This window comes from Podarcis raffonei, chromosome 12 (assembly GCF_027172205.1).
Source record: "Podarcis raffonei isolate rPodRaf1 chromosome 12, rPodRaf1.pri, whole genome shotgun sequence".
NCBI classification, from domain to species: Eukaryota; Metazoa; Chordata; class Lepidosauria; order Squamata; family Lacertidae; genus Podarcis; species Podarcis raffonei.
In genome coordinates this window covers 34,502,536-34,528,877 of record NC_070613.1, presented here as the reverse complement: position 1 = coordinate 34,528,877, position 26,342 = coordinate 34,502,536, and the positions used below count along the sequence as shown (strand labels likewise).

At 41.3% G+C, this 26,342-nt stretch overlaps 1 protein-coding gene across 5 annotated transcripts in view; it reads right to left on the bottom strand.

Annotated features, from left to right (window-relative positions):
• The window catches only part of DNAH11 (dynein axonemal heavy chain 11), a 149,272-nt gene that overhangs the window by 96,040 nt on the left and 26,890 nt on the right, over positions 1-26,342 (bottom strand). For 4 of the 5 annotated variants that reach the window (XM_053409651.1, XM_053409647.1, XM_053409649.1 and 1 more), the window contains 22 exons: positions 25,150-25,287; positions 24,931-25,055; positions 23,783-23,978; positions 22,817-22,921; positions 22,077-22,472; positions 21,409-21,741; positions 21,017-21,271; positions 20,741-20,910; positions 20,012-20,234; positions 18,718-18,834; positions 18,523-18,609; positions 17,531-17,689; positions 15,225-15,308; positions 14,569-14,727; positions 13,464-13,586; positions 11,634-11,756; positions 10,972-11,196; positions 7,743-7,834; positions 5,706-5,832; positions 5,418-5,567; positions 3,777-4,010; positions 2,540-2,671 (listed from right to left, as the gene is read on the bottom strand). In XM_053409651.1, coding sequence (XP_053265626.1) covers positions 2,540-2,671; positions 3,777-4,010; positions 5,418-5,567; positions 5,706-5,832; positions 7,743-7,834; positions 10,972-11,196; positions 11,634-11,756; positions 13,464-13,586; positions 14,569-14,727; positions 15,225-15,308; positions 17,531-17,689; positions 18,523-18,609; positions 18,718-18,834; positions 20,012-20,234; positions 20,741-20,910; positions 21,017-21,271; positions 21,409-21,741; positions 22,077-22,472; positions 22,817-22,921; positions 23,783-23,978; positions 24,931-25,055; positions 25,150-25,287 — 3,753 coding nt within the window. The remainder of the gene's footprint in view (positions 1-2,539; positions 2,672-3,776; positions 4,011-5,417; positions 5,568-5,705; positions 5,833-7,742; positions 7,835-10,971; positions 11,197-11,633; positions 11,757-13,463; positions 13,587-14,568; positions 14,728-15,224; positions 15,309-17,530; positions 17,690-18,522; positions 18,610-18,717; positions 18,835-20,011; positions 20,235-20,740; positions 20,911-21,016; positions 21,272-21,408; positions 21,742-22,076; positions 22,473-22,816; positions 22,922-23,782; positions 23,979-24,930; positions 25,056-25,149; positions 25,288-26,342) is intronic. The other variant, XM_053409648.1, reaches the window with a different exon arrangement.

Below are 26,342 nucleotides of genomic sequence, written 5' to 3'. Positions count from 1 at the left end.
GATCTGTTTAATGGAGGCTTTTGTTGCAGCAGACATTACAACTTCTTCTGCCAAGATTTCTTTCACCTTTTACAAGAAACCAACTCTGGGGATTTGATATGACTCAATTTCATATTTTATATTTCCTTAATAATATCCCCTGGGCTCCATGAAACAATTATATATTTGATGTCTCATTTGTTTCTCACCTGCCCTTTTAATCTCATACTGTGCAGTACTGTCTCTAAAATATCAGTGGAAACAGACAGGTGATGTCACAGGCAGGTGATGTGGGGCTGGTGCTTGCCTCTGGCACACAAATATTTTATTTCTCAATTGCAGATAGCAAAGTCTACTTACAGTTCCCCTATCCCCTTTCTCTCACTCTCCAGTGGAGGGAAGCTGAAACCATCTAACCAGGTGGAGCCCACAAGCTGTGCAAGTGCTGACCCATAGACTTACCACAAAACAGAAGCATCAGTGGTTTGTCTGAACAGACCTTTTAAAAGTTTTGCTCATGGCCCATCCCCTGACATCCATGTGTCAAGCACATAAGAGCTCTATGCACACATATATACATGGTTCCAACCTATGCACTTAGGCTTCTCCACTTCAGACATCCATGTTCAACAAAGGGTTACTAGGGTGGTGCTAGCTGACACAGACTCATTCCCTACTCATGTATGGATCACAACCCATGAGCAAAACTTCTGAAAGCAGTTTCTTTCCTCATCAAATAGCTTAAAAGACAGCCAGCTGTTCTGCACCAACAAACTGGTGCCAAGGTGCTGTGACAAAGCAGGAGCTCAAAACTCCAATTTTACTGGTTCCTCTTCCTACATTTTTCTCAGCTGCCTGCTCCAAGGCCCTCATGGCTTCAGAGATGATAAACAAGCGGTTCTGAGCCCTCCTCCCCGGGGGAGATATGTGACACCTGAAGAAGTGACATTTCAGGGAAATAAATGATCCTGAGGCTTTCTCCCCACACCAGACAAGGCCTGAGTAGACTAAATGCCCTATGTCAGAGAACCTCACTGATACACATCTTATTTGTGGGAGTAACTACATAACCACCGTTCCCATCACCCCAATCTGATTTTATAAGAAAAAAGAACTCAGGAAGAGGTGTTTGTTGTTTTGTCCTAGTAGCAATTTCCTGGGTGTGTTTTAACAGGGGGACAGCTATGCCCTGTCTTCCTCTTCTAAATTCAGTGTTGAGTTAATGCCCTTATCTACATATCCTCGCCTTCAGCAACAAGTGCACATGAGAATCCCTGCAAATTAACCTGTACAGCCCATTATTTGCTGTTGAGTTATAGAATATGCAGGGAACATAGCCCATATGGAGAATGATTGCCAAAGTTTGGCTAACCTGGTGCAGTGAGCATACAATTTTTAAAAGTGCCCCCCCAAAAAAGTGCCCAAAATGTTCCACGCACTCACATTCTTTTTACTCAACATTTAGCTGCTCTCCCAATGTTGATTTTTTATATATACCATTTTTCTGTTTGTATTATTTATAATTGTGTTTTATTGCTTCTATTTTTTTGTTTGCTATTCTAGTTTTAATTGGGTTTTTAAACCATCCAGATAACTATGCAATATGAGTGGTACATAAATTTATCCAATGAATTAAGAGTTAAATATTGGCTTATTCAAAAAAAGGCTACGATAAAACCATGATTCATGAACTTGCCTTGATAACAAACCATAGTATTCCTGTCATTCAAATGTAACAAGGAACTCTGGTTCAAAATAAGTGGATGCTGCCAACCTCCTCCTTCCAGCTACATTGCAGCTAGAGGTGATGAGCAAATGAGCCCAAGGCTCATGACTTGGCATTGCTCATAGTAATTATAGGCTCATGCACATAGCATTAAGCTATAGCTTTGTTTTACAGCCTTAGTCGCAGAAGACTAAGTGAGGTTAACGTCAGTAAACATATTTCGGATCACCCTGCATGCATGATAACCTGATCCTCTGGGAAGCATTTACTCATTTATTTCATAAAATCACAGAGCTGGAAGGGACTCCAAGAATCATCTAGTCCAATCCCCCGCAATGCAGAAATCTTAACATGCAGTTCCCCATCCAAAACTTTAGCTTTGCAAATGTGCTAGCAGTTTTATTGCTGCATCACTAGGATGAGTTTTACTTCAAAAAAAGTATATTTGGGACACATTTAGGACTGCAGCAGGGAAAATGAAAAATGAAACATACATACATATAAAATAAAGTACAGTGGTACCTCGCAAGACGAATGCCTCGGAAGACGAAAAACTCGCAAGACGAAAGAGTTTTTCGTTTTTTGAGTTGCTTCGCAAGACGATTTTCCCTATGGGCTTGCTTTGCAAGACGAAAACGTCTTGCGAGTTTGTTTCCTTTTTTAAAAAACCGCTTGAAGAGGTGCAGTTGTGACTGACCGTGCTTCGCAAGACGAAAAACATCGCAAGACGAAAAGACTCGCGGAACGAATTAATTTCGTCTTGCGAGGCACCACTGTAGTATGAACCAGTCCTTGGACCCTGGTATGGAAGACAAGATGGAAATTTAACTTTACCTTCTGAGCAACAAGCTTTGCTACCACATCTCTTGCATGAACATCTATTGTGCAAATAGTCATGATCTTCTGTCTGTCACTTGATGTCAGCTCTCCCAACAATAGAGAGATAAGAGCATTTAGCTGAGTGATCTTGAAAAAGGAACAATGAAAGAAATGTTACTAAATGGAACTCCACTAGCCTTAAGGCACCACTTGTTGGTTTATTGTATGCAATTAGTTAATTCAACTGTTGTAGCAATTTTGCTGTATAGCAAAGAGGTATGAGCCCCCCCATATGCAAAACATGTATATGCAGTACATGCACTAGCTTAGACAATGCTAGTAACTGGTACTGCAATCAAACAAATGCTTTTATTCCCTTCGTTTATATTCGTTCTTGCTGTAATACAAGCCTGTGAAAACTACACATTGGCTATTAAGCATAATAAAATTTGTTAGTCTGTAAGGTGCCTAAAACTTTTTGTAGTGTGTTTGCAAAGACACAGAAACAATCTTATCTATGAACAGGCAAAGGAAATGCTTCTTTTATCACAGATAAAAATGAGTAGCCAATAAATACAGCTTGACAGGGCATTGTTTAACGCTCTAGCTAAATCACTCCTACAGACATATTTCATTTGTCTTAACGCCCGTTAACACAATTGGCAAGAACTGAGTCATAAGGTTTTTGCAGGACTGTGCCACTTCCAGCTTGCATGGGAAGGGGAACTGAATTTTGCAATATTACTCCATGAAGAAAGCTTTGTGCACTAGCAAGCCAAGGAAAACAGCAAAAACTGGCCTTTCCTTGACATGTCACTTTCCTATATGAAGGAAGACTCTGCTTTGTGGAAGCATTCAAACAAGCAACATCCTACATGTGCACCTGCAACCTAAAGCAGTAAAGTTCAGGTTTATCAACTGAACTGTTGCAAGCAGTGGCAGAGGAAGGGGGCAGGGGGAGGGCGGTCCGCCCTGGGTTCCACCCCTGAGGGGGGGTGACAAACCTGCCCCGCCCTGAAGCGCCCAGGGAATTGCCCTCCCCGCAGCTCACCCTGCCGGCGGTATGTAGCGGTGCTGCTTGTGTACCGTACGTAGCGGTGCCGTGCGTGCGCCGCTAGGCGGTTTGCCCTGCCCCTCGACATGCCACACCGGGTGCCGGAGAGCCTTCCTACGCCCCTAGTTGCAAGCTTTGTAAACTAGCCCTATTTTAAATATGGCTTGACTGTTACATAAATAAGAAATCTATCAATACTTGTTTCTTATGATAATCCTTCAAGGCTGTTTCAAAGCCTTCTTCCAGCCTGTCAAATGCTATTCCCACATCAGTGGTCCACCAGATTTGAGAGCCAGTGAGTGCTACTTGTGCAGGATAGTCAAAGATCCACTGGTCTCTGGGCTTTTCCTCATAGACAGCTACAGCTTCTGTGATGTGATGACGCACTGTTTCACACATGACTTCTTCTAGGCGTTTTAACCAGGTTTCCACCTTTTGGAAAAACAAACCATTGAAGATGTTAGGTTTGGGTGCACACTAATTTAGGTGGACTTATCCCTTAGAAATCGTGCCAAACTTGCCCCACTGATTACAATGAGACCCAAATTAGCCTGCAGTCAACGTACTGGGCCAATTCAGAATTAACACAGTTTGAATTGTGGGAATGTCTGATGTCCATATATTCCCTCTCCCCACCCCTCCTTCCCTCATGTGCTCAAATTCTCTCTGCCACTCCCAAATGTATGTAAACCAAGCAAGTAACAACCAGTTGAGGTTTGTCAGTAAATCAGAAGGAAAGGAAAGGAAAGGAACTGGAATGCCCATGTGGAGAGTAATGGGAGAGAATGTGAGTACAGATCTCACTCACAAAGCAGCAAACCATGGTTTGCCCCTGCATTTAAAGCAACCCATGGTATGTGGTATCCTAGATGAACATTACAAAATAAACGACTTCCGCACAGTTTTTCCATCCTCACAGCCACCTGAGCTTAGCAATATTTCTGTTGGACATTGCTTATAATTCTGCTGAGACATTAAGTCTCACTATGAAGAGATGCAAGAGTCCAGTGAAGAAATTGCTTATGGGTGCTCTCTCCAGCACTGTGGTGCCTGTTCAACTCCTTGGTATTCCAGAGAGATGCAGATGTTGAAGCAAGGCAGACAATGGATGGACAAGCCAAGATTTACTGTGAAGCCAGCTGCACACGTTACAGCTCATAATCATGCTTCTTATGTTGCAGTGCCGACAGTGAAAAAGACTGGTGTTGTTACCACCACTGCATTCTCAAATACTAGTCCAGTGGCCCTCTCCAGGGTAGTCCTGGGTTTATTAAGCAGACATACTTGCACAAATAGAACAATCACAAGAGCGAGACGTTGAATTTCTCCTTCGGATTAGTTGGCTTACTATTATTATTTTAAAGCATCCTACCTGTCTTAAAAAAGAAGTGGTCTACCCACGTGTGTATGATTTGGGAGGGGAAGAGTTGTTTTGAAAAGTTTGTTGCAAAGATGCATAATTACATTGTTAAACATTTCAATACCCAACAGACTTATTGTTTTCCCTTGTAACTTCATGTTTTTTAAAACCAGGTGGTAGATAAGAGGGTTGTTGTTGTTTTAAAAAAAGCAAAAGAATTTATGGAGGCAAAATTTCATTATGTATATATATTCATGCCTCATCAGAAATATGTTTCAGGTACTCTTATAGCACCACCTTATGCATGTCTACTCAAAAGTAAGTCCTATTGAATTCAGTGGCTACATCTGTACAATGTTGCAGCTTCCAATCACCCTTCTCTGGCAAAGCAGTATGAATGTTTCCACCCCAATTTACTTTCACATTTCCTCCAATTTTAGCAGATAGGTATAGTTTTGCCATCAAAAAAACCAACATACCTGGCCACCACACTTGAATTCAGCAGTGAATGGGACATATTCCTTTTCTTTGCTGTACATTCCTAGGGCAATATTGCTGGACTGCTCTTTGTCATCTTGAAATTTAAGATCAGCAGTGTTGTCAAAAAGTTTAATAAGATGACAAGTCACCTGCATTCAAACAGCAGCATACAATTAAGGAACTCAGTCACCCCAGCTTTGCTCAGATTTTAATCACCTTCTCTTTCACTTTCTGCTATCGCATTTCTTTGCAGATAATGCTTTAAACACGATTACAAGAAACTTTACCTGTTTTGGCTGTGCTCCTTTTGAGAGAATGTCAAGCAGATCAGCAGATGAAACGAAATAGAACCGAGGAAAAGCTAAGCGCTTGGTTTCCAAGTATTCAGCGAGAGCTTTTTCACAAAGAGAAAGCCTGAAAATGGAAAGGGGAACACTTCGGATATTCACATTTAATTATCTATGGCACTTTTTGCACCAAAACATGTATGTATGTATGTATGGAAGCTGGTTTTCAAGGACAGCAGCATTCATTTTTATGCTTATCTACTCAGAAGTTCCACTGAGTTCAATTTGGCTTATTTTTCAGTTAAGTATGTACAGCACTGCAGCCAGTGGCAGATGGGGTAGTGGAGCCTTGTCTCCCTGTGGCGGAGTCAGTTCTGCATACTGGGAGGGGCTGGGTGGCAACAAGATTTAAATATGCTGGCAGGAGCACCCAACAGTCTCCGCTAGTGCATGTGCCCCATGCCCTTCATCTCCCAGCACTACTACTGATTGCAACCTTAAATCGCTTGCCTTCAGCACAGCAATATGAATGTTTGTCAGTGTTCAACTGTGCCACAAGAAAAAAATACATAAACAATACAACTGCACCTGGAAACAGCCCATACTTTTTATTTAAACAATTTATACACCACTTAACAAGAAGATTCTCTAAGCAGTTGACATTACAGAAAAATAAAGATTCGTTAAAAGCGTAAAATCAAACTACACTAAAATGCCTGCTTGAATAAAGAAGACTTCAGCAGACACCAGAGGTTTAGTAGGGAAGGAACCTATCTGACTTCAGGAAATTCCATAATGGGGGACCATTAACAGTGACTCCTCCAAATATCAAACGGAAATGTAAGGGATCCTGGACCCAAATTGGCTTCATGCAGATGTTAAACCACATTGGGGACAAGGTTGTACCTTGAGTACGCCATAGCACACAGACCATGGAGCTGAAACTGTCTCCCAGTGCTACTCTTTGGACACAACCCTCTAGGTTGTCCTGTCCTGCTGTCAATACAGGTCATCCATCAGGGCAACAGAGACCAATGCAGTCCCCAAACTGCACCTGAACACACACTGAAATAGATCCAGGTAATTTGTATCTTTCAGGAATACCTGTAACTGCTTGGCTACCACCTTACCGAAAAAGGAGCGTTTTGGACCAGGCAGCACTTACACACACACACACACACACACACACACGCATACTTTACACTGGTATATGCTTTTTGTACTAATTTCTTGGCTGGAAAACTGCATTGCAAAAAATCAGTAAAGTGTGAAGTTTTGAAAGACAGTTGTTTAGCTTCATATATTATTTCAGAAAGTGCTAATTAGATAGGTTCACCTTTAAATGCAAGCTAAATGGAATTTTCTCCCCTATCACTTGCTTTGATGAGTAAACATAGCTCCTGCTGGCTTCTCCATTTACTTCAGTAGATTGGGCAGTTCTGTATACATCTGTTAACATGAACAAACCTGCCACATCCAACTAGAGTCTAGAATTGCTCTTACTGTTAATTAATGGAATGGTGTTTGTTCAGACTTTGTGGTGTTCCTAATTAGGAATGCCGAATTCAAATGCCCAAATAACATAATTAGGGTCATTAAAATGCACAGACATTTAAACATGTTTGATAAACTGGTCTTATCAAACACCAGCATATAAATACTGTATTTACACGAATCTAATGCACCATCGAATATAATGCACACCTCAATTTTAAAAACCTTAAAACCAAAAAAGTATCTGCTGGGGAATGAGTACCATTGTAGTTTTCCATTCCCAATTAAAGGTCAGCAGTTAGCCAGTATTATTTTTCTTTCAGATTATCGTTCCATCACTGTTTGTAGCACACTTCTTAATATTGTTAAGCATTATAAACGCATGTTTAATTTTTCATTATAAACGCATGTCTAATTTTTTTAAAATAATCTAAAACAGGATGAATCCCAAAGCAAACTATACAGACCATCTCTTCAGCAATCCTTTGCTGCTGATTATTGTATACTGGAATATATTAGAGAAAACAATTAGCTCAGTTTTACCTGTGTTGCAAATCCTCAAGCTTTTCATATAAATTGGGCTTGGTTGTTGCTTCCAATACATTTTTTGTGTTTGCTGAGTCATTCATTAATTCCTGGGTATAGGTGCAGAAATAATCATTTCAATATTTAATGCTCACAAGCCTTTCCTTATAATTTTTGTTAAGACAAAAAATGGTTCATTCACATTTTCACTAGCAGTTATCCTAGGTCTGCCATATTTTGAAGGGCAAAAAAAGAGGACACATTTGCCGACTTCTACTTTTAACAATGGATCGCTATGACGACTCTCATTTTAAATACCCCTACTATATGTAGGAAGGGACGTGGGTGGCGCTGTGGGTTAAACCACAGAGCCTAGGATTTGCCAATCAGAAGGTTAGCGGTTCGAATCCCCGCAACGGGGTGAGCTCCCGTTGCTCGGTCCCTGCTCCTGCCAACCTAGCAGTTCGAAAGACCTCCTCCCCCCGCCAGGCTTCGGAAGGCTGCTCCGAAGGCTGGCGGTGGGGCGGAGAGACCTCCTCCCCCCGCCAGGCTTCGGAAGGCTGCTCCGAAGGCTGGCGGTGGGGCGGAGAGACCTCCTCCCGCCGCCAGCCTTCGGAAGGCTGCTCCGAAGGCTGGCGGTGGGGCGGAGAGACCTCCTCCCGCCGCCAGCCTTCGGATGGCTGTTCTGAAGGCTGGCGGTGGAGCGGAGAGACCTCGTCCCGCCGCCAGCCTTCGGATGGCTGTTCTGAAGGCTGGCGGTGGAGCGGAGAGACCTCGTCCCGCCGCCAGCCTTCGGAAGGCTCCTCCGAAGGCTGGCAGTGGGGCAGAGAGCCCTTCTCCCCGCGCCAGCCTTCGGATGGCTGTTCTGAAGGCTGGCGGTGGAGCGGAGAGACCTCGTCCCGCCGCCAGCCTTTGGAAGGCTCCTCCGAAGGCTGGCGGTGGGGCAGAGAGCCCTTCTCCCCGCGCCAGCCTTCGGATGGCTGTTCTGAAGGCTGGCGGTGGACCGCCAGCCTTCAGAAGAGGTCCGGGGACAGAGGAGAAGCGCAACGCGCCTTCCCCTCTGTTCCCGGACCTGTCCTGAAGACTTGCGGTGGGAGGAGGGTTTTCCTTCCCACCGCCAACATTCAGAAGGCTGCTCCGAAGGCTGGCGGTGGGGCGGAGAGACCTCCTCCCGCCGCCAGCCTTCGGAAGGCTGCTCCGAAGGCTGGCGGTGGGGCGGAGAGACCTCCTCCCGCCGCCAGCCTTCGGAAGGCTGCTCCGAAGGCTGGCGGTGGGGCGGAGAGACCTCCTCCTGCCGCCAGCCTTCGGATGGCTGTTCTGAAGGCTGGCGGTGGGGCGCCAGCCTTCAGAAGAGGTCCGGGGACAGAGGAGAAGCGCAACGCGCCTTCCCCTCTGTTCCCGGACCTGTCCTGAAGACTTGCGGTGGGAGGAGGGTTTTCCTTCCCACCGCCAACATTCAGAATGCTGTTCTTAATGTTGGCGGTGGGGAGGAAAAACCCTCCTCTCACCGCAAGCCCCGAGAACAGAGGAGAAACGCTGCACGCCTTCCCCTCTGTTCCCGGACCTGTCCTGAAGACTTGCGGTGGGAGGAGGGTTTTCCTTCCCACCGCCAACATTCAGAATGCTGTTCTTAATGTTGGTGGTGGGGAGGAAAGCCCTTCTCCTCACCGCAAGCCCCGAAAGCTCCGGGAACAGAGGAGAAGCGCAGCGCGCCTTCCCCTCTGTTCCCGGACCTGTCCTGAAGGCTTGCGGTGGGGAGAAAAGCCCTTCTCCGCACCGCCAGCCCGGCAAGCGGTTTCCATAGGAACACATTAATTGATTTTCAATGCATTCCTATGGGAAACTGTGCTTCGCAAGACAAAAAACTCGCGGAACGAATTAATTTCGTCTTGCGAGGTACCACTGTACCGCTCTGGCAGGAAGGTAAACGGCATTTCCGTGCGCTGCTCTGGTTCGCCAGAAGCGGCTTAGTCATGCTGGCCACATGACCCGGAAGCTCTACACCAGCTCCCTCGGCCAATAAAGCGAGATGAGCGCCACAACCCCAGAGTCGGTCACAACTGGACCGAATGGTCAGGGGTCCCTTTACCCTTACTTTACTATATGTAGGCAATAGAAGCTGATATACACACACACACACACACACACACACACACACATATATATGATTATTATACAAACAGGGACCGGGAGAGAAAGAGGCAGCGGGTGAGAGGAGGTGGCAGGCGGCGTGTAATGGTCCCCAGGCAGGGCTGAGCCATACCGGCAAAGGAGGCTCAAGTGGAGGAGGCACCGCTAGGAGAAGGGGGCAGCCTGGCAGGAAGGGAAAAAGAAAAAAGAAAACCTGGATATTTTGGCAATTTTTTAAAAAAATTCCCAGACAGAAATTATACCCCTGAAAAAGAGGTCGTGTCTTGGAAAAAGAGGACGTATGGCAACCCTAAATCTGCAGATGAAAGTCATGCTCAAGAAAGCTGTTTCTTCTTATAGTTTAAAGGTAAAGGGACCCCTGACCATTAGGTCCAGTCGTGACCGACTCTGGGGTTGCTGCGCTCATCTCACTTTATTGGCCGAGGGAGCCGGCGTACAGCTTCCGGGTCATGCGGCCAGCATGACTAAGCCGCTTCTGGCGAACCAGAGCAGTGCACGAAAACGCCGTTGACCTTCTCCTACTTGCACTTTGACGTGCTTTCAAACTGCTAGGTTGGCAGGAGCAAGGACCGAGCAACGGGAGGTCACCCCTCGCGGGGATTCAAACTCTTATAGTTTAGGTCACCCAAAAGGCTCCCCTAAACTGTGGGGGATGGTGAAGACCCTACTGGAAGGGTTGGTCTGTGGCATGGTTGACTGAGAAGGAGCAGGGTGATTGCAGGAAACTGGGCAGAGGCACCAGCTGAGAGTTGGGGGATCCAGCCAGCATTCATTTATAATTCTATCTTAGCTTGTAATATATTATTTGGAACAGTCAAGTGACAGTGTGAGAGATCACTGCCTCCAAACATTCCACCTCCTTCCACACACGAACACCAGTAACTGGGTAATTCTGATCCAAGAATGCATAAACATCACAGGAGTACCGCATATTTGGAGATAGAAAGGTATAGAAAGATTTAATATATATTACACATCCAATCCTGCGAGCTGGATATTGAGATTTCATTGACATATAAGATTGTAAGAATGTTTTTGCTAAAAAGAAAAGGGGGCAATGGAATGGTTGATTTTAATCATGATATTCCTCATTAACCTTGAAATCTGCATCAATGCCATCAAATCGCTTCGAATCTTCAGGAAGCTGGTCTCTGATATCATCTGAGCCAATGAAAATGCTTTCAAGATGAGACCATGTACGTTGAACTTCCATCCAAATGAAAATGACAGAGTCTGCCACATTCAGCTTTTTTTGCCAGCCTAAGACTTGTTCAATGAAATACTCAACATATTTACTTTGTAGAATTATTTGCAGCTGAACCTTGAAAAAAAAGAAGAAGAGTGGGAATAAAATTAAAGGATAAATAAAATTACTTAACAGGCATAGGAGTCATAGCTACAAAAGTTTTACAAAAAAAATCTTGTGCAAGCTATTATTACAGTAAATCACAGCAAACGACATTTTCAAACCTTGCAAATGGACAGCATATTATTAAATGATTCCATACTATCTAGGGGAAAAAGAGAGAGACCAAGGACCTGTAATTTTGCTAACTCCTACACAGACAGGAATTTTTGTTAAAACCGTATACAGTCAAGGACACGTATAATTTCACAGACTTAACATCTGGGACAGCTAAGATTCACTGTAAATACAGATTCTGGAAACAGTGCCTTAGGTTTAGTCCAATTATAAAAACACATTAGTAATTCAGCAACAAGCACATTTACTATTTACATTAGCAAATAACATCTTACTTGGTTATTGTCTAAAGTCTCAAAAAGCTGTTCATCAGTTTTCAACAACGGAATACTGGTCCTGTAATGCTCTTCATACGAAAACTCCATGGCAGCCCATATTTGACTGATTTCTATGAGAATCTGGTTAACACATTAGAACATGGGTTTGAAATATATTTAAATCAAGTGTTATTACCCAAGCAATAGTCTACATAGTTCTCCTGTGCTGCCCAAATCCATCTAAAGTGGTACCATTTTTTTATTGGCTGTGGTGAGATTTCATGTACTCCTTAGGTTGGGGTGGGGAAACCTGTTGCCTCCAGATGGACGACAACTCTCATCATCCTCAAGCAATGGTCATGTTGGCTGTCACTCATGGAGGTTGTAGTCTAACAACATCAGGAAGGTCACAGATTTCTCACCTCGCCTCAGGTCATGGACATATTACAATGGTACCTCGGGTTAAGTACTTAATTCTTTCTGCAGGTCCGTTCTTAACCTGAAACACCACTTTAGCTAATGGGGCCTCCCGCTGCCACCACGCCGCCGAAGCACAATTTCCGTTCTCATCCTGAAGCAAAGTTCTTAACCCTAGGTACTATCTCTGGGTTAACAGAGTCTGTAACCTGAAGTGTATGTAACATGAAGTGTATGTAACCCGAGGTACCACAGTACTTGAAATCCTTACAGAAATCCACACATTTTTGGTCAAAAGAGAAAAGTAGGGAATGGCAATTTTTTTCACATTCTGCACATTTGGTTCACCCTGCCTGCATTCCCCTCCTCCTGAATTCACTTGAACTAGGACACCATCTAAAATTAATTCTGGATTTGGAAAATGTACAGTGTGGCTAAGCTTTCATTCATTTTCAAAATTCTTGCTTTGTACATTATCAAGGCAAATGTGCACTGATAAAATGCCGACAAACACTGAAACGAGCAGTCTCAATATGATTGTCGGCATTACTGCACTGTGACTCTTCCGGGGATTCAGTTTTATTGGGATTCAGTGTGTACTTGTGCACACTGATAAAACACTGTAATGTGCAATCTCCATCCAATCACATCTAGACTCTTTGTGAATGCTGTTTTATTTAGTTGTGCTCCTACATATTGTTCAAGACTTGATGTTATCTGATTAAGATTGCTTTTCTGCAATGTTTTATCAGTAAAAATGAGCATGCAAAAATAATGATGCAATCATAAATATACAAGCACAGCAAGATTGCTTTTTTATATATATACAGGTAATAGAGGACCCCTGAACAGTTAAGTCCAGTCGAATTAGACTATGGGGTGCGGTGCTCATCTCTGCTTTCAGGCCGAGGGAGCTAGCATTTGTCCACAGACAGCTTTCTGGGTCATATGGCCAGCATGATGCTTCTGATGCAATTGGACACTGGGACAGAAGCCAGAGCACATAGAAACGCCATTTACCTTCCCACCGCAGCGGTACCTATTTATCTACTCACACTGGTATGCTTTCAAACTGCTATGTTGGCAGAAGCTGGGACAGAGCAATGGGAACTCACCCTGTCACATGGATTCGAACTGCCAACCTTACGATCAGCAAGCTTAAGAGGCTCAGTGGTTTAAACCACAGAGTCATCTGCTGTGTTTTACAGTGTTTTATCATTGCCTACATGCACATTCTTTGGAGGGAAAAGACAAAAATAAGTTTAAAGGTACTGAAAAAGTAAATAAACTCTGACTGTACCTTACTCTGTACAAAAAGTTGGGGAAGGGGGAAAGCCATCAATGGTGGATCAGTTCTACTTTGAAAACAAGAATAGGTAATTCAAAATTCCAAAATCCAAAAAGTAATTTGGAGGAGAAAAGCAGACTAACCTTTTCAGTCCCAAGTTCTTTCACTGCTTTGTCAACAATGTTCCGGACATCATCTTCCACCTTATGCAGCTTCAATGACAGCAGGTCTGCTAATGTTGTATCTTCGGTTATTGAAAAATGAAGCTGCAAAATACAGAAAAGTAGCAACAGTCTTTCAACACATGCTTCAGTTTTGCCTGTTTATCTTTTAATGAGTGAATTACCCAAACATCTTATGAAGCTCTCATCTCTACATGGGCAAGGTGTGAGAGTCCAAATGTATCATTTCCCCACCCAGTCAAATGGTATATAAATTTTATGTAACAAATAAAATACAATTATATGTTATGAGGAAAGAACAAAAGCTTAAAGATAAAGAACAAGCTTTTTGATTTGAGAAAGGAGAAGTCAGGCTATGACTACAGTGGTGGATGACCTACATAACTATCAGTCATACGCAAGAGTAGACCTACTGAAATCAACTCTGATTAAGGGTTGGGAATCACCCTTAATTTGTGAGCTCAATATTAAGACAGAATTTGAAAAGAATACGTTTATGCAATATGCACCCATGGAGGTAAAACATGGAAAGCGATGATTTTTTGACCTTCAGCCATCTCCTGTTCTGTTCTTATTGCTCAAAGAGCTTGTGAAGGAAAAAGACCTGGCGGATTGTGTTCCATTTTGGAGTATGAATTACTAACATTCAAAAAGAAAAGGGAGTCTCCTGACTAAAGTCCTGAAGCTTCTATACAAAGTCTGTGAGCTGGCTGCATTGGAGTTTTATGAAGTGTTTCTGAGAATCATAAGTGCAGACATAGAAATCATGGGAATCACCACTGTGTTGCCTACCTGGCTGAAGTGATGCTGCTGTACACCAGGTTGGGGCAAGGGAGTGCAATGCGGGTCAAGGGCAGGTGAAGCACAAGATTGTCAGTGTCTAAGTGCATGCGGATCTGTGCCTGTCACTACTGGCAACCCACTGCTACCCCAACCCTGTGCTGCCCCGGCCCCACCACAGTAAGGCAACGAAGCAGCATGCCACCTCCCATGCCACAGTGAAGCAATATTTATGACACAAGAGCCAAGAGATCTTTACAAAGGAATTTTAAAAAACAATACTTACACCTATTGCATCCATCAGCTGATACCAGTGTCTGTCTCTCATTGCTGGATTCTGCAACTCGCTTACAATCCTCAGTGATGTCAACAGGTTCTTTATGGTTAACTCCAGATTCATATACACATTCCAGGAGCGGACTTCTTTATCCAACGACCACATCTCCTAAGGAAATGCATCGCAACTATGTTATGACAATGTTGCATCACAACACTGGGTCACACAGCACTTGGAATCATTATTTAACATCACTGGTAAAACATTAAAAGCAGCAAAAAAGTGTTGTGGCGCCATAAAGACTTAGCAGATTTATTTATGACGTATGCTTTTATTGCTAATGTTGTAATCATGTTGCCGGAATTGGGTTTTTACTTTTAAACACCACCTAGAGAGAAATAATGCAAATTCTATCTGCTTCTAGCATCTTGCTTTATGCTAGTTCTCTTTGTAGATCTAACCTGATATGTTGTGTCAGGAAAAATAAAAGTGACAGCATCATTTTGTACTTTCCATGCATCAGAGACCTAAGCTTGAGTCGAAAATGGGTGTGAAGGTTGAAAGAATTGATACTTTGGGAAAACAACAAACACTGCATGGGCAGGGGGAAAGGAAGCTAAAGAAGCCAAAGAAATGGGGGAAATATGAGAAGCTATGGGACTTGCTTTGGCAAATCTTCTGAGTTCTGTGTCCATCTGCTCCATGCTGATTTCTTTCCAATGGCTTTTTGTCCAATCATTAATGCTGCTCTGAAACAGGAGAAACAGAGAGAAATGTCAATGACATTTGGTAGAGACAAGTTTCTGCAAGGAAACAAAATAATAGTTGAGGTAGGGCAGATTACAGGTTGCTGTTTTTGTTAAGTGTGTTACTTTTAAGGTGTATACCGCCATGAACACAGAAACTAGCAAAACAAGCCAGAGGAATGGGTGCAGGGCATTGAATTAGGGTACCTAGTGGCAGTCTCATGTGCTTTACCCCTGTTATCACCAAGAGAGCTTGCAGATAGAAGGAACTGCTGGTTTGATCCCTCCAGCATTGCAGCACCATCACTGCAGATGACCAGGAGTTGATGAAACCACCAATCCAGGAGGAATTCAGGTACACAAGTTACCTAACTTAGCCCTACAACAGCACTAGAGAACCTCTAGCCTGCCAGCCTAATTTGGCCCACAACGCTGCTCCCATACCCCAAGCCACACTTGCCCTATATGATGTCGGTTGTGGGGCAGATAAAAGATGCAGCTGCAAATTCTGGCCTGTTTTCCAGACCGTACTTCCTATCCTTGCTTAATTCTAGTGGAATCTATTTTGTGAATAGGCAGAGGCAAAGTAGGCGCTTTGCTGGCCATTCCCTGAGTTGGAAAGGCTCATAGGACTGCTACAAGAAATTGAGCCTTTAGTGTCATTGGCCCAGTCTTGTGGAAAACTCAGTCAATGTGAGCTTCAGCAGGCACCTTCTGTTTCAACTTTTAAATGCCTGCTGAAAACTTCTGTCTTCCACCAGGGCTTATGCAGGCAATTAAGAATGCATCTTTCCACAATAGTTTGCTGATTTCAACATTTCCATATGGCTTATATTGTATGATTGTATGTACAGCAGTTGTAAACCACTGCTTTTTTTTATGGCAAGCGGTATATAAGTATTTTTTTTATAAATAATAAACCTTCAATGTGGCAGCTATTATTTATTTATTGTCTTCCTCATATACATATCATGGTAATGTACAAAGCGACTAAAAGTTTGTTTAAAACAACCCCCAAAATCAATAGAATGGGATTGTTTTCAGAGAAGTGTTCCCTCATGTGCATTCTGAGGTATAAAAAGTGCACCAACTTCCCTATTGTCCTTTGAGATTCATTCACACTGGTACAAGTTTTGCGCCGAGTTTACATTTGCTGGACTATTTTAAGGCATTGCATGTTTGAATGACTTCTAACTAAGAAATAAACACAAAAACCCATCAAGGAAAGGGTTAGTCTAAAAATCTTCTCCTTTGGATTTTTTTTTTTTTGTTGAATTAAATGTTATTTCTCCCTCCAATATTATTTAAAAAAAATTATTAAAGATTTTTTAGTTTACAAAAATACGTGCATTGTTCTGCTGCAGAAAACAGTGACCAATTACATAATACAGAATTGCAAGTATGCACTAAAATATATTAAAATCCAAAACTGAGCAAAACTAAACATATGCGACATTTAGGGAAATATGTCACAAATCGCTAAGATGAGTGGAACCTCCCTAACTATTGACACCAAGCAGGTACCTTCATTGTGCTCTTTTTAGTCCCTGCTTAAAACATTTTTGTTTACAGAAGCCTATCCAGACACAGATGTCAATAACTGTTAATTTTAATTTTCTTTAAGCATTTGTTTTTAACTACTTTTGTTTATAACGTTAATATTTCTTAGTAGTTTTAGTGCAATGAGGTGGTATATAAATTCTGCTAAGTAAGTGTGTGGCAAGGCATAGCAATTCATGTACTAGCCACCAAAATGCCAGGCCGGTGCGCCCTCATTCTCTTTCTGATTTGTTGTGGGGGATTTTCTCTCTCATTCCCTCATCTCTTTCATTTTGATTCCATAGGTTTGAGTCCACAGCTGAACTCTTGTAGCCTTGCAATATAATATAATAAAATAAATAGTAGTAGTAGTTGTAGTAGTAGTAATACATTATTTATACCACTCCCATCTGGCTGGGTTTCCCCAGCCACTCTGGGCAGCTCCCAACAGAATATTAAAAATAGAATTAAACATTAGAAACTTCCCTAAACAGAGCTGCCTTCTAAAAGTCAAATAAAAATAAATAGTGCTGATACTTTTTTTAAGGTCTTAGAATTACTTTGAGGGAAGAACATTTTTTTAATCTTCAAGAGCCATGACAACACTGCCACTCTTTCAAATGCTTTCAGTTCCACGCAACCGCCAGTGGCGCAATGCTCTTTTGAAACAAACAAAAAACGCTTACTGTGACATAAATGTTAATATCCCACACTCCCTTCAGCAACTTTATTTCCTTCCGACATTGTTTCACTTGTTTGTAATCGGAAATGACCACTTCAAAAAGACTGGCAGATTCCTGGATGTGTAACATTTCTTCTTCCAGTGCTTCCAGTTCCTGATTTGCCTTAGAGATGTAACACACAAGTTAAGTTTGGTTAAAATCCAATCAGGATAACAGACAAAAGGTGGATTTTACAGGACTTTTTGTAGGAATAGCGCATGTTTCATTTTCATTTTTGATATTCCAGAAGACAGACAAGGTTCATTTATGGGCTAATTCTTCAACTAGCATAAATCACACTCACTTCAGTAGCACTGATTTCTATCACCTGAACCTCTTGTCCTCAAGATTTGTACATTTACATCCATACAATGGCATATACAAACACCAAAGATTTGAGCATACATGCACTATATTCAATAGCAGGTAGGCTTGTAGCAGTACTATTTCAAAAAAAAATGCCCATTTTAATTTTATTATGTTGATCACTTAAATATAAATTTGTTACAAACTCTTTGTTCCAAAGACAGTAAGCACAAACCCACCCAGCACAGCTTTGCCCAAGCCCTTCTGAGGCATCAATTCATAGCATGCTCTCTTCATCCACCTGGACATAGAAAACTTTTGTTCTTTTTAATAGTTCAGTACTGCAGCTATCGTCTGTGAACTGCATACAAATATCAAGTGGAGGAAAACAACATTTCATTCGACACAAATGTTACTGAGCTATTTTTCAAAATCTGTGAGCGTTTTTAAAATGTGCATGTGCTGTTTTCTAAAATGTTAAGGCTCCTCTAAAAGAAAACAAGTGCGCACGTTAAATACACCACTTAAATGTCAAGCTTCACGAACACAAAAACATGTCAAATACAAATTGTACAATATGTAAATAGAGATCTCTGTTTTATAATGAACGATTACCAGCATAACATGCGCCTCTGAGATTTCTCCATTACCTTATCAAGAAGAGCATATGGGGTTTGGGCATCAAAGCGAAAGGGAGCATACACTCTAAATCTCTCTCTGAATCCTATCTGCTTCCCCTGATGAAAGAAACGCAGGCAATAAATTTTGTGAACAATCTTGTCCTCATAAAAACACCATACACACACACACAAATTCTAAAACACACACACATCCTTTTAGCTTACATCAAAAGCAGCACATTTCTTTCTGAAAAGGGTAACCTCAGAAGTCAGGAGAGGAGCCACTTCATGCTTTATAGACACTGCGAGTTTTTTGGTGGCATTCCATCTTTCAGGCAGTTCCTGAAGAACAAAGACAAATCGATGTCGTGAGAGTTTCTGGATACTTCATACTACAGGACAGTTTTGTCAGGCACATTCTGCAAACTGTAAGAGCTGTTCTTTCATGAGTCACTCTGGAAGAGCTAGGATACTTCCCCACAACTATTTAGGATGGTGGGTATATATATAAAACTGCCTGGCTCAAATTCAACTGCAATTAATGCTACTCTCAACTTTTCAACCCAAGTGAAAACCAGTTCATGACACTTTTCAATGCATAACTGGCAAATATGGGTGGTTTTTGCCAAAAATGACAACTTATCTCTGTAGCCGTAGGAAAAGGGAAAGACCCAAACACTATATTCTTTAGAAGTTTCGTAAGTCACTGATGTAAAATCCTGGAGCTGTTGACTAAGAAAACAGAAATCCAGAGTCACTGTGTTCCCAAAATAACTAGTTATATGGTTCTTTAACTCTTGACCAGTATATTTTATTCTTTTCATGTATTTCAGTGATCAATTCCGACTTTCTTCCAGATATATGTCACCTGTTTCTGCATCTGAACCAGCTCTCTTTAGGTCGCCAAGTTGTCTGAACCAGAATTTAGCTACAAAAAACCTAAAAGCTTCTAACCTTGTAGTTGGAATCAGATACAGGGTGAGTCCTTTAAAAGAGGCCCTGTGGATACAGAGTACACATGTTCCACGGTGCCTCTTTTAAAAGACTCACCCTGTATAAATTAGTACACAGTAGCCTAATTTAAGTTCAACGGCTTCAGTTTTGTTTTTCATTCTTGTCACCACATTTATTTACACAATGCAGCAATATATATATATATATATATATATATATATATATATATATATATATATAAAAACTTGGGAGGAAGAATAGACAGTGTCTGCCATGAGGTTCTCCATACCAAGCCCTACCAAAATGAACAAGAAACAAAAGAGCTGTTGTGCAGTTTCCATTCATTTTAGTAACCTTTAGTGTACAGGGAAAAAAATCATGTGTATGTGTGTGTACACACATGTATAACACACCCATGACCTCTTAATAGTGGAGGGAGCAATGTGGAGTGAAGAGAAAGCTTCATTATAATTATTTCTTTTCTGGAAATGAGAGATGGTTGTTCAGCGATGATCTTCACAGACAGATAGAATTATGGAATATTATATTCCTAAATGTACAGTACCTCTAATTGAACATAAACGTGATCTGGCATCTTCTGTCCATAGCTTTCCAAAAGCATAATTGTATCTTTTAAAGGCTCAAAAAGCTCATCAGTAGCTGCCTGTCTGTTTCTCACAGCCAGGAGGTGAACCATAACATCTATGAGTCCATCATAATCTCCTTCCTTTAGCTCTTTCTGGAGCCCAACATCAGTCATTTTAATGAATTCTTCTAGGTCAGCAAGGCTATGAAAAAAAAAAGGATTTTCAATACTAGAATATTTTTCTGATATATGTACACAGTGAATGAGCACTGAGAATGATAACCATTGGACTGCTGCTGTTTAGACTATGATTTCAAATTTTCTTGGAAACAGGTAGGTTTATGCTATCCTTACTGAAAAGCAATGGAGAGTGACAGAGGAATAGGTCTCTTTTGCTTCTTTCCTCCTTCGCAGTATCTGCTCCTAGGCTGGGCTACAAAAAATTCCTGCAGACTACACGGTACACGGTACAGTACCAGTGTACACAGTACTGAGTTAAATGGACTACTTGTCTAACTCAATATAAGGCAGCTTCCTCTGTTCCTATCACAAGAAAAGTGGGTTTGGGGTGAGTGCTGTTCCTCTGACCTCATTTCTACTGCTCTCCTGTGAATTTTAAAAGGTCTCAACTTGTCACTTTTGAATAAAAGAGAATAACAGATCAATAAATCAGAACTATTATTTTACCCCAAAAAATACCATTTGTACCTGTCAATGACAAATCTTAAAAGGTATTCCTTGAACATCCAGCTCCACTTCTTAATAATATTTAGCAAACTAATTTTGAAAGGTTTCATGTCCAATTTAAGCCAGCCTTCAAATATCCTGAAGTCTTCAAATTTTCTCATTTGAATGTAAAGATTCTCATAGATGTCAATCTGCAACAGATAAGTAAGTATTACAAGGATAAAAGATTTAAACATTTTTTTTAAGCTGAAAGGGACTCTGTATATATAAATACATGCAAGTATTCCACTTCCTTGCCTGCTCTTTGAATTGCTCAGTTATTGGGCATTGATCAGGGATGCCAATGTCAGCACGGGTTTCTGTTTCTTCGGGATTCAACACACGACTGTAGAACAGAAATTGTTTCATAAATTCTGATCTGTCATCCACCCATAGATACGCGTAAGTTTCAAGAGAGTTTTTGAAGTCCACAGTTTTGGTTATAACATCTGCCACTCTCTCCATAACTCTTTGCCTGGTCTCAGACAGCTCTGGGATGCTGTCCATGTCATTCTAAAGCAAAAAAAAAACAAAGGGGAGGGGAGTTATTTCAATGACTGTACTACTGTTCCTCTATATGTGAACAACACATATATTGTTTTAATCAGTGCATTGTATCTTTCTTCTAATTTGGGGGGGGGAAGTATTACCTGGTAATGTTGTATTCCCAGATGTTTTGCCACTCTCTTCACTTGGGCAGATATTTTGAAAACGTTGCTTAAAAGTTCATCTATTAAATCATAAAAGCCATCAGCAGCTTCCTTGTCCAGTGAAGGTTTGAATTCAATTTCTGGGACACTTAGGATCATTTGAAGCTGGAATAATGGAGCTGGCCTCAATGTTTTCTCTGTGTTTTCCAAGAAGAAATTTAAATTGTGCATTATGGCATTAAAAAGGCCATCAATTATGATGTCGTCAATGAACTCCAGGTAAATTTTCCAGTAATCTGAATCCAGGTCTGCTTTAAAGAGCATGGAGTTTTCCTAAAAACACACATCCCAAAACAGGCACTTTCAATTCTACTGTTGAGACAAATTTCATTTAAAACAAAAACATAACTAGGTAACTATCAGATCCACATGGGAATTAAAGCTATTTATATGTGTAGAAAATTAGCACCAAAATGGGTTTATAAATGAATCTGATAATAGTGTGCATGTTAAAGGACCTGAAATATCAAAACACCATTTTATTACTATCAGTTAACATCCGTACTTGAATATATATTTTGCAGTGGGTTGAAAAGATGTGTGTGCATGTTGCATATATCAAATTTCATACTCGTCTCATTATCATGCTGACTTGTTCCAGATATTACCTCTGTAAGCCTGTGAATCTTGCAGCCATCTTCTTGGAATAACATGAATCTCTTAGTAAGTCTATCTTCTTTGTCTTCCAAGTTCAACAAAGCATCTTTTCTATTGTCCTTTCTAGAAAAGAGGGGATGCTCCATCCAATGCTTCATAATTTCCTGAATGACCTTAATATTGTCCTTTGACCTTTGAAGTCTCTGCTCTAAGTCATGAACCATAGCTTTCACAAACTCAATGTACTCCCAGCAGTTCTCTTCCTGCCATGTGAATATTTCTTCCGCTTCCATTAGCTGATCATCAATGGTCCTCAGTTCACTTTCGATGAGAGGGTATTCTACTTCCAAAACAGTCTGTTTAACCTTGTTATACCACTGGACCACGAGTTCAAGGTTCCCTATATACTGTTTGTGTAGAAAACAACAACAGAATGTTCAAATCTCTACCATGAAAACACTATGACTCCAACCTAACGATTAGCTCAAATCCAAATCATGGGTCCCCAAATCATGGGTCACTTAGAAATGTGGGTCAACCACCTGACTAACTAGATCCATAGAATGGAGGCTCCAGCTAGACTTCCATAACCAGAATGCCTTTGCTGAGAAGGCCCTCTGGAGTGTTTAAGGTTGAATTGTCCAGGGTTTTCAGTTTACATTCAATTGTGAGGAAGAAAATGTCATGTGTACTAAGGAAAATCTGCAGAATACACACTCAGGCCAAACTGAAGATTCTTAAAAACACATACCTTAGCAAATGTCCCCCTTTTCTTGTATAACTCCAGTGCTGAATGTGGAATATCGGATCGATCCAAAAACAAGAGATATTTCACATCTCTTAAAATAGCCACCAGCTGCAAAGAACAATACACAATATAATCTTTCATAGGGTAGTTACGGAGCGACACTTTCCAAGATTCTAGTTTCACAGAAGGAAGCACTTCTGAGCGAAAAGAATCCTTGATTACAATGTAACCAAGTACAGTGGTACCTTGGTTCCCAAACGGGTTAGTTGATGAACAAATCAGCTCCCAAACGCCACAAACCTGGAAGTAAGTGTTCTGGTTTGCGAACGTTTTTCGGAAGCCGAACGTCCGTTTTGACTGTTGGCATTGTTTCCAGGGCCAATCAGCCAATCAGAAGCCAATCAGCCTTGGTTTTTGAACGTTTTGGAAGTTGAACGGACTTCCAGAACGGATTGAGTTTGAGAACCAAGGTACCACTGTAGATGATGAATGGGGAATTTCAAGCCCACCAAATGCTGCTGAACTACAATTCCATTGGAACTTGTAGGCACTGCCAGTCACCATGGATGAAGAGAGTGGTAGTTCAGTATCATCTGGAGGACCAAAGTTTCCCATACTTGAAGTAAATCCTGCTGTTAAGTCATGTGCGGAAGACCCATGGTACAGTAGTTAGTGGTTCGAACCCACCCAGGGATGAATCAGAATTGTAGAAGGACCCCAAGGCTCATCAATTAAATCAAAAATAATCAACTCAACATTAAATGTAGGATCCATGTACTTTTTTCTTAATAACAACAAATTCAATTATTACAAAGGACTCAGGCTGCAATCACAGGCGCACTTACCTGGGAGTTCAATGAAACTTCTTCAGTTGATCTGCCCAGTTATTCACATGCATTCTTACTGAGATTTTCCCATTGTTTATTGTGTTAAGATACTTAATAGACAACAAAAGTGCTTGCACTGTACCTTAGGATCAAAATTCACACTAAGGAGACCATCTTCATCACTGCGCTTAATTAGGGGTTGATCTAAATTGAACTGGCAAACTTCATCCACCTTGGATTTCCAGTTACAATAGATCTGATCTTCATTCTGGTCAAGCAAGGTCAGCATCTCTATGTATTTTTGATAGATTAAAGCACCCTCTGTGCTTTCTAAGATTCTAAAAAAAGAAGACATTGTTTTATACTAGAAAGATGCCCACAAGTGGTGGAAATATGAATGGATGTGTGGCCACATCCATGCAATGAGGCCGAGTGTGAGGGTCTTGTGCAACAAACGTATTTCCTCAAAATATCAGACCTCTGGCGAAAGGAAAATGATGAGAAGATGCACTGTCAAATGAGGGATAACACTTGCTTTGACACATCATCAAACCTCCCCCGCAAACAACTCAGAATGAATAGCCAGCATCACCTAATCTCCCTAAAACAAGTCAGGATGGCTGCTCAATAAAGCAGGTCATCTGGAAGCACCCTAAGGGTGTAGGTAGGCCAAGACATTTTGCTGACTGAAACAAAGCAGAACTGCAGTTGAAAACTGGCAATAGGACAGCACCCTCCAGCATGTGAGCTTAGTGGATTACGCTTTGTGGCACACACAAAGGTGTGTGCCTTCAAACATCTCATCACTTCTCCCTCATTTCTTTGCCTAGTGCCTGCTTGCTGTCCAAACAATGCACCAATATGCACCAATGTGCATCATGTGAACAAAGCAACACATGTGTACGAGTGATAGCTGGTGGGGACAGCCTCTCTCGACTCTGTTTGCTAGGTCAAGGGCCTCTCTCAACGGTTCCTTCCGTGATGTGTTGGGAAAAGGCAACTAGGTGAGACAGGCGGCCAAGGCCAGAAACAAGCTGGGAATGGCTGCCCCATATAGAAAATAGTCTCTTCCCCCTGCTTTTCCTTTTTTGTTATAAAGTGTACAAATATGGACTAAGGCTGCCAGCATATATAGAGTGAGACACATATGGGATTGTGCTGTAAATTTATGTGATCATTGCATTCATTCTAGGAAACTATTTGATATGGAAGCAGGAAACTCAAAAGCAATCAAGCGATAGTCTGACTATTTTTCATGAACAATTTCCAGTCCCAAAGAGATATACTTACGGATATGAAACAAATGATAATTTTGACCAGAAAGACTGTATGCGAGCTTTAATTTCTTGGGACCATTTAAGATTCCCTGATGTAAATGGCATGTTTTTATTTATTATTTCATTCCCCGCTTCCACCTGTGGTGGTTAAAAAAACAACAGATAAGTTATTCTGAATAAAGTGATTGTGAGAATTGAACATGGAACATTTTGTACTTAGGGTGTCATGTACCTGCTTAATGTGCTCATCATAGAAGTGTTTGCAATTATCCAACTCTTCATCAAACATCTGTAGTAAAATTTTGTGATTTTTGCTAAAAATGTCTGCTATAACAGGCTTCTCCAGAAAATATCCCAAAATCACTAGAAGCTATATAAATAAAAGACAGTGTCAGATTTCCCAGTTACACAAATCCAATTTTCTCAATGCAGAAAGAGGCATTATAATAAACCAAAATAGAATATTCTACAAGAATTAAAGAAAATTTGGAGCAAAATCTGCATATCACAAAAGTGCTAAAGATCTGATTATTGCTTTAATTGCCTTTTCCTATTTAACCAGAAATAATAAGTTTGTCAGAAAAAAACAATAAGCATACATACCTATCAGCAATGCAAGAAAAGGGAATATATGCAATTTGGTTAATTTGTACAGATTCAGAACTGTGTTGATGTTTCTGGAAATATGGGTTAGTTTGGTACTTAGAAATAAATAAATGCAGAGTTTATACAGAATTTCATTCTATGTCCAGACTAACCAAGCACAGAAATTTAGAAGTGGCAGAAGTGAAACTACACACAATGGGCAGCTTGAGAGGTCACATTCCTTGCTTAAGCTAGAAGCAAGCACTGGACCTTCAAGCTCCCACCTTGTCCTGCCCTCCCGCCCCGTGCACATCAACTTTTGCACTTTTACCTCATTAACAGTTCTTCATTTCAGATGTAATGTGATACTGTGGTTGATGAAAGCACCAAGGTAGCATGCAAGAGGGAGAGGAGAGGGAGAGCTATTTTGGTCCGACACATGTTCCTGGCATAACAAACTATAGTTTATTATCTAGAAAGTTTTACTCCAGCTGGCCCAATGTGAATATTAACTGAGTGCAGCTGCTACTAAAAAGTACAGTGGTACCTCGGGTTAAGTACTTAATTCGTTCCGGAGGTCCGTTCTTAACCTGAAACTGTTCTTAACCTGAAGCACCACTTTAGCTAATGGGGCCTCCCGCTGCTGCTGCACCCCCGGAGCACGATTTCTCTTCTCATTCTGAAGCGAAGTACTTAACCCGAGGTACTATTTCTGGGTTAGTGGAGTCTGTAACCTGAAGCATATGTAACCTGAAACGTATGTAACCCAAGGTACCACTGTACAAAATACCTTAGTTTCCCGTGTATTAGATGCCCCCATGTATAAGATGCCCCCTATTT